Source organism: Odontesthes bonariensis, chromosome 6, assembly GCF_027942865.1.
Source record: "Odontesthes bonariensis isolate fOdoBon6 chromosome 6, fOdoBon6.hap1, whole genome shotgun sequence".
NCBI classification, from domain to species: Eukaryota; Metazoa; Chordata; class Actinopteri; order Atheriniformes; family Atherinopsidae; genus Odontesthes; species Odontesthes bonariensis.
The window spans coordinates 38,557,552-38,574,965 of record NC_134511.1 but is presented as its reverse complement, the minus strand read 5'-3'; the positions used below and the strand labels follow the sequence as shown (position 1 = coordinate 38,574,965).

Below are 17,414 nucleotides of genomic sequence, written 5' to 3'. Positions count from 1 at the left end.
TCCTGTCATTGTTCCCTCTCTCTTCCTCTTTCCCACTTCCCCTTTGTAATTATAAGGTGGCAGAAGCTGTGTCGCCTGTCAGCCAGCCATTGGCTGTTTGACATTGAGCGTGGCAAAAGAAGAGGAGCCCCGTCTCGTCCATATACATCGCCTCATTCTTTTGCCTGGCGGCCTGGCAGTGCTGTTGTCGGCGACGGTGGCTGTGCATCCATGTCAGCACCTGCGCTGTATCCTTTCCTGTCCATCACTGTGCAGGTGAAGCAGATGATTGGATTCAGTCAGCAGGGTGATTAATGAGGGCCTCTCCGGATTTGGGACAGCCTATCAATCATGTCATTAGGGCCAATGTGCCCTGAAAGAGGCAGACCTCCGCCAAGGAATAACTGCATTCATCTTCATCTGTGTATGCATCCCGTCAGCCCAGCCAGGGTCACCATGATGGAGAACAATAATCTTCTCCTCTACAAATTACTTTGCAAAGACAAGGTGGGTGGCATGGAGAGGGGGGGGTTCCAGTTAGGCAAGGAAGAAGGGAAAGTGAGATGATGGAACAGAAGAGGGCCCACAAAAGGGGCAAATGTTTTTTGTCAAGGGTTTTAATCCATTTGTGTGTGTGTGTGCGTGTGTGTGTGTGTGTGAGAGAGAGAGAGATGCCATTGAGAGAAGTGCCAGTTGTTTTTGGAGTTCCTACATCTACAGCTCTCCCACTTTCCAATACTGTATTCTGATTGTTTACAAGCCAGGCGTCACTTCCCTGTGAAGGTTAGTTTAATGAATAGTAATGATCCCACTGAATGCCTCCGACAGGTGATACATAATCACTCTTCTTTCACTTTTCTACTCAACCCTCCTCACCAGTCCTCCATCCCCTCTTCTATCGCCCCAGCCCCCTCTACCCCCTGTCATTCTCTCTTCCTGTCACTGTAACAGACAGCATTTCCTTGAACTGGCCATAATCTACTCTGTTTTTATTTATTCTTTTTTTTTTTTTTAAAGTTGTTACGCCACTGAATCACCTTTTTATGACGATGGATGCATCCAGATTTTGTTATGATGAAGTGAGCAACCAGAAATGCCATTTCTGGGAACGAAGTACAAAATGCAAAGCCAAAGGTCACGGATCAGCCCAAAATGAAAGCTGTTTTCCCATCATTCCAGCCTGAAGTCCACTCAGTCAAACGGCATGGCTGCCACATCATTTACCACAACAAACACAATCATCAGATTCATTGATTTTACTTATAGCTTTTCAGTGAAAAATGAGCTCGATGATACAATACATCAAAGTTTAAATGCTTAATTAAAAAGGCATATCTAATTATTTCAGTGTTTTGTTTAGTATCTCCTTTCAATGTGGAGTAACTGAATACAGCATCAGTCAGTTTGATCAGTTTGAACCTCCTTCTTCACCAGACTATCAGCCTTCAACATTCAACCTCCGTCTTTCTGTTGATTAATCAAAACATTTATATTGGGAAATTTATATAATGAATAAGACAATAAGACATTTTTACAATCATAATGCTCTCCACAAAATCATAACTCATTTTTATTGAAAGCTCACATGAAGAGTTACTTCAAGCTGAGACAAATGATGAATAACTCACACAGTCATTGATATAAACGACTATCAGTTCTTTTCTGACCTTGACCTCTTATAAATCCTTTCAGATGGCCTCTCACCTGTCTGCGCAGAGTTTGCGGGCCTTCTGCACCTGCATGTTTATCCACTTGGGTCTTTTTTCTTCCAGAGCCTGAAGTACTTTGTGTACTGTGAGTTTGGGAACGCCCTGTCAGAGACGATTGAGAAAAATGAGAAACACAAGGTACACAAAAACAACTATCGATATAATTAGATCATATACACAAAAAGTCAGAAGAGATCACATTTACGGCTCAAGAGACAGCAATGTTCCTCTACCTTTACCTCAAATAATCCATAAGTAATCCCTAATTATTACTATACTGGATAATGAATAAACCATAGGATTTACTTTTTGTTGAATGCTCATGAAAGCCTGTAAGCACTCCGCCAGCAGGGACAGCCGATCCTTTGCCCCACGGTCTAGAACCAGACCACTGATCTGTTCTAAAGTGTCTGGGTCCTCCAGGCCCTGGATCAAGCACCCCAGAAGGGCCCAGAGCAACAGGCCCACTGAGCGCAGCTGCCGGGAGTGCTGGGAGAGGTGCTTTTCTGCCACTTGAAAGAGGAAGCGGATGGAGAGAGGCAAGGATGCTACAGCCAAAGGCAGGTTGGTGAAAATGAAGGACAATGCTTGAATTGCTAAGGATATGGCAGCTGAAAGGAGAAAGAAATGTTAGGCTTTGGAAACAATCCTAAACTTTTATGAAAATTGTTTTGAAAATGCGACACTCAGTTTGTGCATACTCGCAGTGGCAGTGTCTTTTCCCCTTGCATCAATTGTTGCATAGTTCCAGTCTTTGGGTATTTTAGCTTGGACGCTCTCTGGCACTTTCTGCTTGAATTGGGCTCCTTTCAACTCTTCTGTGGCTTGCCAACCCAAAACCATTGACACCAGGTGAATCAAAATGCTGTTGATTGACTTTGTGACAAATGCCCGAACACAGTTTATCACCACAGGTACTACCCGTGTTGTGTCTGTCAAAAAACAGCAAACAAAAACAGCAAGTTAAAACATTAAGTGTAAAAGAGCAGGAATGGGTTTTTTTGAAAAGACAAGAGGAAACTGAAATAATACGGAAGACAATGAATTATGGCATTATAATTATAGCAATATAATTATAATTATAATTTTGGCATGGGAAAAGTTTGCCTAACCAACTGAACAACATTCAGTGTGGTGCAGTCCTGCAATTAGGCGTGTGTGTGTGTGTGTGTCTCACTCACACACATTTTGTCAAGAGAAGGGGTAAAAAATTATCTTGCTGAATTTAATAAGTGGACATGTTTGTTGCTGAAAAGTATCATTGTTTTGAATAATTTAAACAATGCACACATCATATTATTTGTACATTTCATTATTGTAATTTTAGCTTTGGCAGTCTGGAAGTGCACTACAATCTCCAGGGACGCCTGACAAATGGGTGACCTCAGAGCCACAGAGAAAGAGGAGAGTGGAGTGGAACAGAAAATGATATGGCTTTTTGAAGGAGAAGCGCTCTTTGGCAGGTGTGGTCTGGACCCATTTTTCAAAGTCACATGATTCTCAGAGTTTATACAACCTGGACTGTATTGACAAGTGTATCGATTTGAAACAACCTTCTACAGTGTGATGAAACACCAGAGTAAGTGATGAAATAGTGAAACTCTCAACGTAATCTATGAAAGTTAACTCAGTGAACAGTTTAAATAGAAATGGGGGGCACTGGGGGTATCCTGTAACCAAAATTATAATATAAACAGTCCAATAATTAAACTAATTACCCTGTGAGGATAAATTCGGATTGCATGACATTGAGAATTTCTCTGTGGCACACTTTATCTCTCTTTAGTTCATTCCTTCTGTCAACCCCTCCCTCTGTCTCCATCCAAATACTCTTCTCCAATCACCCTAATTTGCTGCAATAATTACCACTCACCCAGGATATAAGAATCACCACTAAAAACAGATCTCTCCTCCACAGGAGTTCTGATTAAGCTCTACAATAAGGCAGGAAAAAAGAATTGGGGTTTTTTTTGCAGTAAAACAGTTGTGTTTTACTTCATGTGCACACATTGTTTTTTTCCTCTTACTTTGTATTGTTGCAGCATCTTTTATTTTACTTTATGTTTAAAACTTGTCCTGAAAGTCCCAGTCAGCTCCAACTGGCATGCTTTTCAATCATAAATGGCAGAGTGAAAGACATCATGCAATTATTCATTTGACGTGTGACAAACTGGCTACTCGACGGGTATTATGCAAACGACTCTTTAGGCTAACTAACTCTGCAGATCTGTTACATGCAAAATAAAGAAAGTTATATTAACACACTGAAGGTAAAATAAAATACCAATGTTTTTTTGGTTTTTTTTGTCCAGTTTACCATGGTCCATCAATGGCACTGGCTTGGTAAATTATCATCACTTTATTTTTGCACTATGCTGTACAGCAGCCTGCCTTATAACCCAAATAACATTAAAGTAAAAGTAAAACAAAGTGTGAAAGCTATGTAATGGAGATGTGAAACCCATAAACAGAAGTTCACCATTTTTCTGTTGATGATTTTTTTTGTGTGGGTCCAACATCCAGACTCCATGTATCCATGTATGTAGCAGAGTATGTATTCAAGATGACCCTTCCCTAAATACCATAACGTTATAAACAGTGGAGTGCATTAACCTTGAACTAGCCAGCTATGCCGTCTAAATATGTAGGTCATCATCTTATACCTTGCTAGGTTTTTTTTTGTTTTTTCATTGCAGATATTTCTCACAGTTACAAAGTTGTATCTTCCCTGTAAGACAGATTTTAAACTTTCAAGGAATTATAAGAAATTGGTTTGATTTTGTTAAGGGAAAAGATGAAAGTTGGCAGCGCAGATGTTAGTTGGCTACAAATCGTCTATGTGAATCAGACTCATGCCCAGTGGACTGGAGGACTAATTTGACTGTGGTTACACAACATGGATTTATTTTCTGAAGGGCCAATTTGAAAGGCAGCACAGTGAATGTAAGAGGGTTATATGCATATTCAAAAGAGAGCCACTGCAGCAACTAGACTGACTGAACCCTCAGTGGATTGAGTTTGTACATAGCCATGCTGAGGATCATGCATGTCCACTAAAGACTAAACTAAATATTTTTGTTTCTAACTTAGAGCTGGAAACTGACCACAATACTTTTGTATCTGCAGTGTTCTATATTGTCATTTCACATATCAGCTGTCTGTTTGTCTAGAAAACGTCCTGTTTGTCTTGGTGTTCAATAACATATATCTCTGTGGTATAATAAACTCAAAACATATATTATTTGCTGCTTTATCCTGACTTATTTTCTTGCATAAAACAAACAAATTCAATTCACAATTCTGTTTATTTCGCAACTGAAATGTTTAGAGCTAAACTGTACTTCAAAAAGTACAGTATTTTCTATAATGCAGGGTAGCACAGTGCTGGAATACAGACAAGTGCTAAAGTTTTGTGAACTGTTTTTATATCGACCACTAAGCCACAACATCACAAAAACAGAAGTTTGCTACTTTACCTGCCAGTGTGTATAGATGCTCCCATATGTGTGCCCTCTCCAAGTAAGGTTGGAAGGCCTGAGTCAAGGCCTTGGGAACATAATTCAGGCAAGAGAGAAGGCTGAACAAAGCAACTATGAAGTCATCTCCTGCCTTGCAATTCTCTGGAGACATTTCTAAGCCACTCTCCTGGCAAAAATCTGAAAACACACAGTGAAGCTGGTGAGAAACCTACCGAAAAGCATCAATGTATTTACAAAATCTTGATATACCCGAAAGACATGACACATACAAACAATAAGATGCAAAAAGAGATTAAAAGGCTTACTCATGTGCACACATACGCTCAAGGGAGTGTAGGTGAGTGTATAGTTTTTTTAACTATAGTTCTGGAAATATCATCTCTATGCTGTTATGTATGAAAAGATGTAAAACCCTGTGCTATGAAACATCTTGATTTCTGTGAACAAAAACACATTCGAAAATGTCAAGGCTGCCCAGCCTGACACATGTTAACAGAAAGGGTGAACAAAAGACGGTAAAGAATAGAGGGGTAAGAAAAACCACATCTGTGCTAGATGGGGAAAAAAAAAAACTGAAAAAGAAACAGATTTCAAAGCCCCTGGCTGTGGGATCCACAGTACATGGAGACAGGAAGTGAAAAGGAAGAGGTTTTGACAGGGTGTCCTTGTGGGGGCTGCTGTCTGTGCACAGGGCTGAAGATGGAGATGTGCGTGTGCAAAACCCATATGGATGTCTATATATGTGTTTTGTGTTCTTATAAGTGTAAGTGTGTGTGTGAGAGAGAATATGTGTGTGTTTAGTTGACAGGGATTGCTGAGGAGAGGCCCACTGCTCCAGAGGTGGCAGACATCCAGTGGTCTGTCAGTCTGCTGTGTGGGAGATGACAGCTATTTGTATAGGAGAGTGTGTGTGTGCAGCAGTCAATGAGGGAGTGCTGTGGCATGATGGAGGGCAGTATGACTCCCCTCAGACTAATTTGGGACTATTTTAGAACGACAAAGTGAAATTAACTGTGCATTACAGTGACAGATCAAACACCTAAAAAATACTCAGGTAGGAAGCCCTGATACCACTCAGTCTTTAGGAAAACTGATCTCCTCGTTTATGTGTTTGCCATTTTACAAACTAACATGTGCACTCAAAAGTGGTCAACCAACCTGATCTACAATTATTAGCTATTATGTGGATTATGCTAACATCTTGTTCGCTGTCAGTCTGGTAATTGGTCCTTGAGGGGAGATTGTTATGGATATCACTGCTGTGGCTACAATGGACCAAGGAAACAGGGGTGACTAACATTAATTTCCACTTGGGGTGCTGGAGAGCATGGCAGGTTAACTTGGTGCCTTTTAATAATGATCCCATTACTGAGCAGCAGATGACTTCAGAAAAACAGATGTCAGTGAGCTGGCATATCTCTGTGGAGTTTCCACTGCTCCTTCAGCACACAATAACCCCAATATGTTTAGTTTCTATTTTGATTTCTCTGTTTCTTTTCTATTTCCTTCCCTCTCTGCGCTTATCCAACATTGATACTCAGCCAATTCATACACCTGTTTATCTTCTAGACAACCGGTCAACCAGCCACAAGGGCCCTTTCTGCAAACCTCTGTAATTGGAAGCAGACATGCTGAAGATAATAAAAAGACCATATGTGCACGTGTGTACCAGAAGTAGCGTGCCTTCTAATAATGGGTAGGAAGAACATTTTAGAATCAAACGACAATGCAAAGGTCATTTAGTTGGCTGGTGAACAAATTAGAAAGTTAATGATTCAGATAATCAAAAGTAACAATAATAAATGGTGACATAAACCCAAAACTGGTTTAAAAGTGTTAAAACGAGGTTAGCATATTAGGGAAAAAAATGCGGAGCCATTTTTAAAACCTTAGAATTTAAAAGCATGTTGATTTTATGTGTGTAAACTATGCTGAGTTAAACAGAAGAGTCTATCTGAAGTAGGATTAATTGTCTCAGTTATCTATGAGTGAGTTGAGAATAGAATTTTCATCAACACAGTGCAGAGACAGGTCCCACACACACTGTGAGGAGAGGTGCAGTGGGTTATGGCAATGAAGGCATTCTGTCAAGCTGTCCCTTCCGTCTGTCTGCATCCTGGTTAATTACCCCGTCACCACGATAACACGGAAGAATCGGCGCTTCTAGCATTGATTTACGGCAGCGTGCAGTGAAAAGCATTGCAGAGCCTCAGAGTCAGACTCAGACCAAGCGAGAGAACATGACAGTGAGAGTTGTTATTAATGAGGTCGCTATAATGTGAATTAATGTGCGAGTGCACAACAGTCTTTAAAGGTTAGACTGTTGCCGTGTGGAAGAGAAAGGAAGGAAGAGAAAATCTTTAAAGGTCAAAGCGTGTGCACCACCTGGGTCTGTTGAGTGTTTATTACTGCGCTCTATTGATTTAGAGATGATGATGACCAAGGTGAAAATGATGATGGTAGCAAAGATGCTGATGATAACTTCATAAAATGTATATAGCTCATCAAGGTCTCCATAGCTTAGAAACTTGGAGCACCATAATTAACTAATAAACATTCCTCACATATGTACCCTATACGATCTGCTGTATGGGTCCAGTATTATCAAATATCAAATAGACATAAAGTGGCTTTAATATTCTCTTGGAAGACAGTCAGCTAGGCCTCCCCATCTTTGAGTTCTTCGTAGTGTCTTTGACGGACACATGCACACAAAGACAGCATCATTCATACATTTCCATAGACCAGTTCATGTAAAGTTTTAAAAGAAAGGACTCACAAGAATTTTCCAGGAGCATTCTAGGCAGGTGACAGTCTCTGTACAGAAGTATTCGCAGAAGCAACTTGGGACTGCATCCTGGGTCAGAGGTCAGTAGCCTCAGCTGACATGCCAAGGCTGCCTCGCCCAAAAGGCCATTTCTGCGAGAAGAGATGAAAAAAGTTGACAGTTCTGCAGTGTCAGGTGAGTGTACAGATAGAAGTCCATTTAGCAAGAGACAACAAAGATGGAAAGAGACTTCATAAGTCAAACACGAAGACAGAAATCTTGGATGATAGACTGGGGGGGAACAGCTGGGGAATAGCTACGATGGTAACCTCTTTCAGCGTCACTCACGTCAGATATAAGCTCGGTCTCAAAATGCCCTCACTCTTGCTCACTCATAGTGTGCACCGGGAAGGAATTAGCTCTAATCTTGGCCAGCTAAAAGCAAATTAACATTTGGGAGACAGCCAAATACATGAATATACAGCAATACCCCCCTCCTACATCTTTTGTATAACCAAGAGGCTGCAGCCAGCTGTGGGTAATGAGCCGTATCCTTGGAGTGTGAATGTAGGAGCGTTTGCATGTGTGTGTATGTGCTTCGGAGCCAGTGCTTGTAGTTATGTGTGTGTGCCAGTGTGAGCGCATGCTGACATGTGTGCCTGCACGTTACTTTATACATCTCAATAAAAATCTAATGGAAAGAGTGGACAGGGTTTGTCTTAAGAGCAAGGAGGCGAGAGGCACAACAGGGGGTGGCTGCCCAGAAATTAACCATTCTATTTAAGCCAAAGGACTAGAGCAGGCTGCACCCCGCTGCTTGACAGAAGAAAAACTAAGGCTCAGTCTGACAGCACAATTTATGATGTCACTGGATCTGCAAATCCACAAGAAATCCTCTTTTAACTGCTCTGATAAATCTACCCAGCTACAGTAGAGCATCAGTTTACAGGACCAGGACACACACAGTTGCGAGAAAAAGACAAACGTGTGAAAAGACAAGCAGAAAAACGCAGAGCATGAAAGTGGCAAAATATAAAAACACAGACAACACCACTTCAAAAGCTTTCCTCGGAGCCTGCCATGCTTGACATACAATTGAACATCTTTTGTGTTTTAGTTGTTTTTTTTTCATTCAAATAACAATTGGTGTTCTCTAAATGGACTGGGGAAAGTTTGGACCACAGTGGATCGGGCATAGATGAGGACCTGTGAACCTGGCCACGAGCCACCTGGCAATCTCGCATGAAGGCAGGACGTGGGAGCAAAGAAATAAAAAGGCCATAAAAATAAACTAATTTCAGGTCTCCAATACTTGGGAGAGAAAAGTAGGGGTTGGTTTGATTTGTGCTCCATCAGCATGCAATGACATCACTTCTGGCTACGAGAGATATGAGAGGGGAGGAGGGTGGAAACAAGGGTGAGGCAAGAGTGACTGACTGCACAGTGAAGGTCACAACCGTAACCGGACACAAATGTACACACATGCTTATGTAGCCTGTTTATGCCTCCAGTGTAAAGCCCTCAGAAACTATCAACTTTAACTCTGTTTCAGAAGCGATGGTAGTTTATTTTTTTCTTTCTCACTTTCCATCTGTGAAACATTACCACGGCAACTCTAGCTTGAAGCCTTAGCAGCAGGTCATATATCTGTAAATACAGTATGCAGCTGCACCTCCACACACACAGTTACATATGGTTCTGTATATAAAAAAAAGGGGGAGCTGGTAGAACTTAGCAGAGCTTGTGTATCTGTGTTTGTTTGTGAACATGCAAACTGTGGGTGTGCCTACTGTATGATGGGTGACAGATGGTATGTTGGATGTATTTTGTATTTTACATACCGTATGGCCTGCTCTGTGAAGAGGTCAGGCTTGATAGCATTTAGCCAGCGTACAACAGGGCTGTTGGGTTGTGATGTAGACTCCTTTGAAGCATTAATCATAAATGCCCTGGAGATATGATAGCAAGCTACTTTAGAAAATCACAGCACTGAAAAAACACATTTTTTACTACATTTAAAGGCAAAAATCAAACAAACACAGTGCATATGGTACCAACCTATATAGCAAAGATAATGGTGCTGTGACAATAATGAGGACTGTCAGGAGCTGATCACACAGGCTGTTGACTTGGTATGGCCAGTCAGAACCACCTGCTATAATGGTAATTTCTGAAGAGGGGTTGAACAGCACCATGGCCTCAGGACTCTCCCACACACTCCACATAAGGTGCTCCACATACAGCAACACTGCTGTGATGTCACATCTTAAATATAGGACAAGAGAAAGAAAAAATGTACTGATGAAAACAGAAAATATAGTGTTAGTTGGAACACATGTAGATAAACTATCATTTCTATCATTATATGAGAGCCTATTTTGCAAAGATAACAAAACATTATTGTGAATTAACGCTTGGAAAGTTAAGTGTCCTGTGTTTGGATGTCACACCCACCCACTGCTCTTAATTTTAAAACGCCCATAAATATTTTTATTTGCCCAACTGATTAAAGATGCTGCTGATGTTTTTTAAAAAAAAATTCCATCCTAGCTTAAATCCCTATTAGAGAGAAACAGAGATGGAGTGATATCAGGGAGGTGAAGTAGCATAAGATTCTCGTTTGACTGCTATGCACATATGAAACCTCGAGAAGTTTGAAAAGACATCCGTTTAGGCGTATGCCACGCTGAACAAGTGACCTGCAATAAACACACATCAACCTCACCTGACCAATTCAGCCTACAAACTTTAACTGTACACTAATAGACTTAATAACGATCCCATTATCTCTGTTGATTTGCAGCCAGAGTGGGTTAAAAATCTAGTCCTTACTGGGTCTTGAGTTACGGCACATGTAGCCTCAGATGAACAAAAATAAGTAGCAGCAAGGTGCTACAAACCAAATCAACTTTGACCGATCATCGGCAAGGGTGTCCGCCTATCTAAAAGGAGACGTTTTAGCAGGTTTCAGGTCTGGAGCATTTAGGTGGGTCTTAACACAATGCCAACAAGGAAAGACATCAGCAATGATCTTAGAGATGCAATTGTAGCTGCCCATCACTCTGAGAAGGGTAATAAGGCCATTTCAAAATTATTTGGAGTCCATCATTCTAAAGAAAGAAGGTTTATTCACAAATAGAAAACATTCAAGGCAGTTGTCAATCTTCCCAGTAGTTGATGTCCCAGCAAGGTCAGCCCAAAGACAAAGTGTTCAAGGAGCAGAGAAACTGCTAAATCTACATCTCAGAGTAACAGTACAATTAGAAAAAGACGGAACAAGTATGGCTTACTTAGATGGGTCCTAATTTTTTTTCAAAAAAGCACATGGCAGCAAGGCTAAGGTTTGCAAAGTTGCATCTGAATAAACCACTAAACTTCTGGAACATTGACCTTTGGACAGGCAAGACCAAAGGGAAGATGTTTTGGCCATAATGCACATTTTGAAAACCAACACAGTACATCAGCACAAACACCTAATACTAATAGTTAAGCACAGTGGTGGGGTAGTGATGATTTGGGCTTGCTCTGGAGTCACAGGACCTAGACATATTATAGTCACATTAACTCTTGCGTATACCAAATTATTATAGTCAGATGTTAAGCTATCTGTCTGACACATAAAACTTAGATGAAACTGGATCATGCTGATCCCAAGCACAGCAGCTAATCTACAACAGAATGTCATAGAAAACACTGTTCAAGATGTTGCAATGATCCAGTCAAAGTTCAGTCCTCAACCTGTATGAAATATTGTGACAGAACCTTGAGAGAGCTCTGAAGAAAGATATGCCTGCAAACATCAATGAACTGAAGTTGTTAAGAAGAAGAGGCCAAAACTCATCCATGTCGATGGAAGAGACTGATTATGTCATCCACAAAACAATTACTTCAAGTTATTGCTGCTAAGAGTAACTCTACAAACTATTGATTTGTAAGGTGGTATTTCACATGTGGCCTCTGCAGCTTGTCTGCACAGTAAACATGCCATGTGTTGCTGTTCATCTGAGGTCGAGGTTGTGATCATATTATGTTCTGAAATGTAAAACCTCAGAGTTGACTTAGGTTGTGTTATCTTTTTCACATGATGTAATATCATCAAGATTTTAAAGGAGAAATGTTTAGGATTTAATGACTTATAGTGTTGCAGACACTCTGCAAAAGGCCCCGTCTATAGCATGAAACTGGTTTGTCCACTGTGAGATAAAATAGTAACATGGCAGTGCAACAGCACTGATGTGTGAAGGGACGCCTGCACTATCAGACAAAAATAACTAATTCTAAGATAACATAAACATAACAATACTTCCATTCATATTATCATAACAACAGTCCACACACGATAAAGTACCTGATTTGCAGGTGTCTCTTGTATGAGGCACGGACCCTGGCATATCTTTGCACCAGCAGCTGTAAAGTCTCTGACAGCACCTGTCCAAGCACATCCTTGGCCAACTCTGCTGGAAGGACCGCCCACAGGTCACTGCGAAGCCCACACAGGAAGTAGAACCACATCTGCAGTGAGAAGGAACAACGCTCGCCCTGTTGACGAAAGTAGTGGATGGGAGGGAGGGAGGGAGTTTCGGATGAAGATATATTATGATGTGAAACAAAAACACAGAGAGAAGATAAATATAGAAGGAGAGAAAGAGAGGGTGTGGGGAAAAAAAAACTTAAGGGGGAAGAAAGAGAGAGACATAGACAAGTCTGTCAACACCAGGATATCTTAGTGGTCAAGCCACCTGCACTGTGCACCTGGGATTGTTCTCCCACTGGGATTTTGGACTGCTTCAAAGTCATGAACTGAAGAGTCTCTTGCACACATACACATGCTCATGCATACATACAGAAGGTGAAAGAAAAGGTGAGAGAAAAAAAGTGAGCAAAGACAAGTGAGAGTGAGAAAAAATAAAGACAATGACAGAAAAGAGAGAGATTATTACCATGGCATCCTGCTGCTTTGTTGTAAATGTGTCGAGTCATTCAGTCTTCTACATCCACTCAAACCTCATCATACCATATTTAACCTTCAGCCATTAACTGATAGAGAGGTTGTCAGGGGTACTGAGTCAACCAGATCTCCTTAACTTCCCTGTCTTCAACTTATTGTGTCGGAGAAATCGCCTCTCATTTTTTCCACTTTTATCTCATCTGCCACATGTCTTTCTTCTTTCCTTGCCTGCCATTCAAGTACCAGTCACTGATGAGGAACTTGAACAGGCTCTATGTAGGTCCAAACCAAAAGCATCCCCAACTAAAAATGTGTTTAGACTCATGCAAGCGAAACTTCATTCAACTTGTCAGATAAACTGTGAACAAAATTCCTACTTAGGCATGATGGCTTGGCAAGAGTGAGGAATGAATCTGGGATTGGAAGGAACTTGGAAACTCAGAGGCTCAAGGCTTTTTATCTTTACATGAAATAAAGTTTCGTGTTCCAAAGGCTATGAAGGCAAAATCCTGACAAAGGCTTTCGTCAGAGCCGTTTTTGAAACTGACTTTGATCAACATAACTGACCTCATATGCAATCATTTTACAGAAACATATCAATCATTTTTCTGCCAATAACAATTCATATGTCACTGTATAACAACCTAAATAAAATGCAGACTGGAAAAAGGGTCTCTCTGGAACTGCCCTAAGCTGTGAAAGAGCCAAGACACAAGTTGGAAATCCAGGAGGTGGAAACTAAATCTGTACATCTACACATACGCAGCTTACACAAACATAAAAAAATGGAAACATACATGCATTATACACAACAAATTAAATCCACAACCTGAGATGCTGCTGCGCACCCACTTAAACATTCATTTGTACAAATCTACACAGAGACGGTTGAACAAAAGCACACACCTGCACGCAGCAGGCCTGTCTGACACTAGTGACCCATGGAAGGAGAGAGGAACAAAGAGAGGGAGGGGGAAGGCAAAAGCAGGATGAAGCAAGAGGGAGAGGAGAGGTTTAGATTGGTTTAAGGGCATGAAGGCAAGGGAGTTCTAGGGGCCCTATGCCGTTTCCAGACAGTCCCAGTGTAGACTGCAGACTTCAGACAACAGAATCCCAAGAGCCTCCAGGGCAGCATGGAAGCCACAGATGTTCTCAGGAAGCTCATAGTATAAAGCTCAGATAGAGGAGGGAGAGTGGGAGGTAAAAGTGTATTGTGGGAATGAAAAGAAGAAGTGAGAATGCTCTAGGGTATATTACCTAGAGTTCTTCAAAATCTATGTAACAAGTTTGCTAAGAAACATGAAATCAGAAATTCGTCTTCTTACAATGAAATGAGTGAAATCAACATCAGACAATACTAGAGCAGTATTATCTGCGACTGGGGGTAAACAAACAACACTCAAACAGGTTTCAGTGGTATATATTCAATAAAACGAAACTCAGAAATTTGAATGAGCTGTAGGTGTGAAAAAAAATGTAGCCAACTAGATTAAAGGGAATGTAAGGACATTTTACCTCATAGAATGGCTTGGGGTCAGCCCAGTCGTGACTCTCTGCGTCCTGAAGAATGCAGGTGAGACAAACCTGGGTACAGTAGCCGGTCAGCTGTTCTCTCAAAGCCTCCGCTGTGTCTTGGTACTTCTGGACAGGCAGCAGAGTCAGAGGTCTAGGCACAAAGGAATGTAGCACACCCTTAAAGGTCATGAAATAAAATATAAAATCTATAATGCACTAAGCACATTAAGAAAAAAGAACAAGCATACTCGGATCAAGAGTTCAACAGCGCACAATCCTGTAATCGAGATGCATGATTAATGAATGTGTATTCAAGCAGCTATCAAACAAATATGAGGTAAAATCATTACTTTTATTCCCAAAGTTCAATATGACATTTTCTAAAACTAGCGGGACTAAATAGTGTAGATTGAGGAAAATGTAAATGCGTGTAAAGGAGATCACAGAGCCAAAAATGGGCAAACTGGGCAGCGGTGATGTTTTTAGAGGGGATCTGCAGAGAGCAGAGGTTAAGGGGTTTTGGGAGCCAATAAAGTCACCAGATGTAAAGCCATTATTTGTGTCATTACCATCTGTTAGCAATTTAAAAAGTATGTGATTCTCTCCCATTTATCCAAAAAAATACAGTTTCACTCAAATGATCTTTTGGCATATTTCTTTTGTTGTCTTTTGTAACAATTTTAGACGTGATCTCTTTGATCCACTGCTTTCATACCATTTATCTTATAACTCTTATCATACCATATGTCAAACAAGGGGTAAAAATCAGATTACAACACACAACACAGCTGGAGTAGCTTGTGGTATACGGTTTCAGTGTGTGATACCATTGTTTGTAATGTAGCGCTGGTTAGTATTTGATGCGCTCAGTTTCAGCAGCTTTCAGCAGTAAATGCTGTTAAATCAAAAGGAATTTTGCAACAACTGAGTGAAACAAGAAAAAAAGACGAATGATGGAAACAAGAATGCATATGGTGACAGGGCAAAAGCATTTAAGAAATATGAGAGGGTTGAGGAGCTTTTGTAGCCACAGAAGTGATCATTTTACTTTAGCTTAACCTGTTATGACCAGTGGTTTTCTTTTAAAAAGCCTTCAAAATCTTAAGGGTTTTCTGGAAAACCTAAAACTGCTAAAATCTTCTCTTGTTCAGCCTCTGAAGACATTAGAAACAGGCAAAAAAAAAACATTTTAAGATGCCCAACTTGAAGTTCAGCTTTCTGCTTTTATTGTCTTTATGTCGATAAATATGTATATTTTTTTGCATCAGGTCATAATGGGTTAATGAACTACAGTTAACATCTTTGGGTCTGTACATCCCTGTACATCATCCCTGTTTTAAACAGATGTATATACTCACTAACATCCAATAAAACACATATACATAAGCACATAGCAGCCAATATGCTATCACATTCCCATGCCACAATACCCACCAACAGACACACATGCTGACACCTCCTTCTTACATTTTAGTTGCAGTGGTATTTGAATCCTTCAGCCTGGCACTGTAATGCTCCAGCCGCTGCTGTATGTAAATGCAAGTTGCCAAGATAGCGGGCAAGTTCTTCAGGGGTGCAGAGCAGGGTACCTCCAAGGCCCTCTCCTGCAAACGGCCCAGCATAGCAAATGCTGCTCTGCCACATGCCTCAACAAAGCTTGATCGCACCCCCAGGAGAGAACTGTCCCTGCAGGCTGCTGCTAGTGGTAGTAAGGCATCAAATTCAGTCAGTATCACTCCACAGAACTGAGGGGAAAGCAAAGGAAAAGATGAGAAAAGATTATATGAACACCAGAAGGAAAATCTGTCAGTTGAGAGGAAGAAACATCAGAAAGAGACCTCAATAGATGTAAATAATGGAACATTTGCAGAGAGTTGTTGGAATGAGAGAGATCTGATACTGAGCTGAGTATGACAGGCATTTTTTTTTTTAAACATTGTGGAAACCATTACAACTGAAAAGCAAACACTGATCAGTGCAAATGTAATATACAGATGTATGAAGACATGCCCTCAGCAAAAACTGAGGATAGACCAGTATATCATTCTTTGGTCAAAAAATTCTGAAAGCACGAAGGAGGCAGAGGGTCAGACGCAGTGAGAGGAAAGATAAAAGGTAAGGTAAAAAGGGGGGAGGGAGAGAGAGCTGCTTCAGCACTATAAAGGACCTAGAGCTTATTCTACAAACCGTCTGTGCCATAAACTAGACTTATTCACATTTGTTATGGAGGCAGGCAGAAAGGTAAATAGGACCTTTACCTTTCTCTGACCAGGGCACCTGGGAATAGTAACATGTGTGCTTGCACAGAGGAATGGTCCAGGTTTTAAAATCAACTTTCAGTTGAGATAAATGAAAATAAAAAAGAAATGTATGTAAATGTGCCCACCTGCGTGGTTGAGTAAATTTACCACAGCTGCGCCATTCTTATTCTCAAGTAAACTACTTCAGAAACATGCCATTACAAAGGAGGCTGTAGTTTCTCTGAAGCTGATGAAAAATATAAAACATTTTTGTATGTGCATCTGTGTGTGTGAGAGAGAGAGAGAGAGAGAGAGAGAGAGAGAGAGAGAATGACTAAGAGTTACGACAAATTTGAGATTTAAATAATTGCATATAACGAATGTGCTGTAAACAGTATGTTTATTGCCAGCACTTTAAAAAGCATAATGTACTGCATGACCATATTTCATACTCCCCTATAACATGTGTTTCTTGACATCATACCGAGAACAATGAAAGATGATCAGGCCAGTACCTAGGAGTCACATATGTGCGTGAGTTCAAATGTATGCACCTAAATATGTGAATACAATACATGAGTTATGTTTACGGTGGATCCTTGAAAAGCCTTAAAACAAAGCATATTGCCTGATTGATCCAGGTCGCACTGTGGAAAGAAAATGGAGCCCAGGAAAGTGTACGCCACTTTATTCAATCAATCGGGCACAGCATGTATTACTTCCCTCCACGTTCACACTTTTACTTGACTTATTGAGGGAGACGGCCGTGCAGTTCGA

General features: G+C 40.8%; 1 protein-coding gene across 1 annotated transcript in view; it reads right to left on the bottom strand.

Annotated features, from left to right (window-relative positions):
- The window catches only part of kiaa0825 (KIAA0825 ortholog), a 124,236-nt gene that overhangs the window by 80,474 nt on the left and 26,348 nt on the right, over positions 1–17,414 (bottom strand). The window contains exons 10-19 of the mRNA XM_075468746.1: positions 15,865–16,142; positions 14,398–14,548; positions 12,283–12,473; positions 9,993–10,199; positions 9,776–9,883; positions 7,947–8,086; positions 5,165–5,344; positions 2,390–2,620; positions 1,995–2,299; positions 1,684–1,790 (exon numbers count right to left, since the gene is read on the bottom strand). Coding sequence (XP_075324861.1) covers positions 1,684–1,790; positions 1,995–2,299; positions 2,390–2,620; positions 5,165–5,344; positions 7,947–8,086; positions 9,776–9,883; positions 9,993–10,199; positions 12,283–12,473; positions 14,398–14,548; positions 15,865–16,142 — 1,898 coding nt within the window. The remainder of the gene's footprint in view (positions 1–1,683; positions 1,791–1,994; positions 2,300–2,389; positions 2,621–5,164; positions 5,345–7,946; positions 8,087–9,775; positions 9,884–9,992; positions 10,200–12,282; positions 12,474–14,397; positions 14,549–15,864; positions 16,143–17,414) is intronic.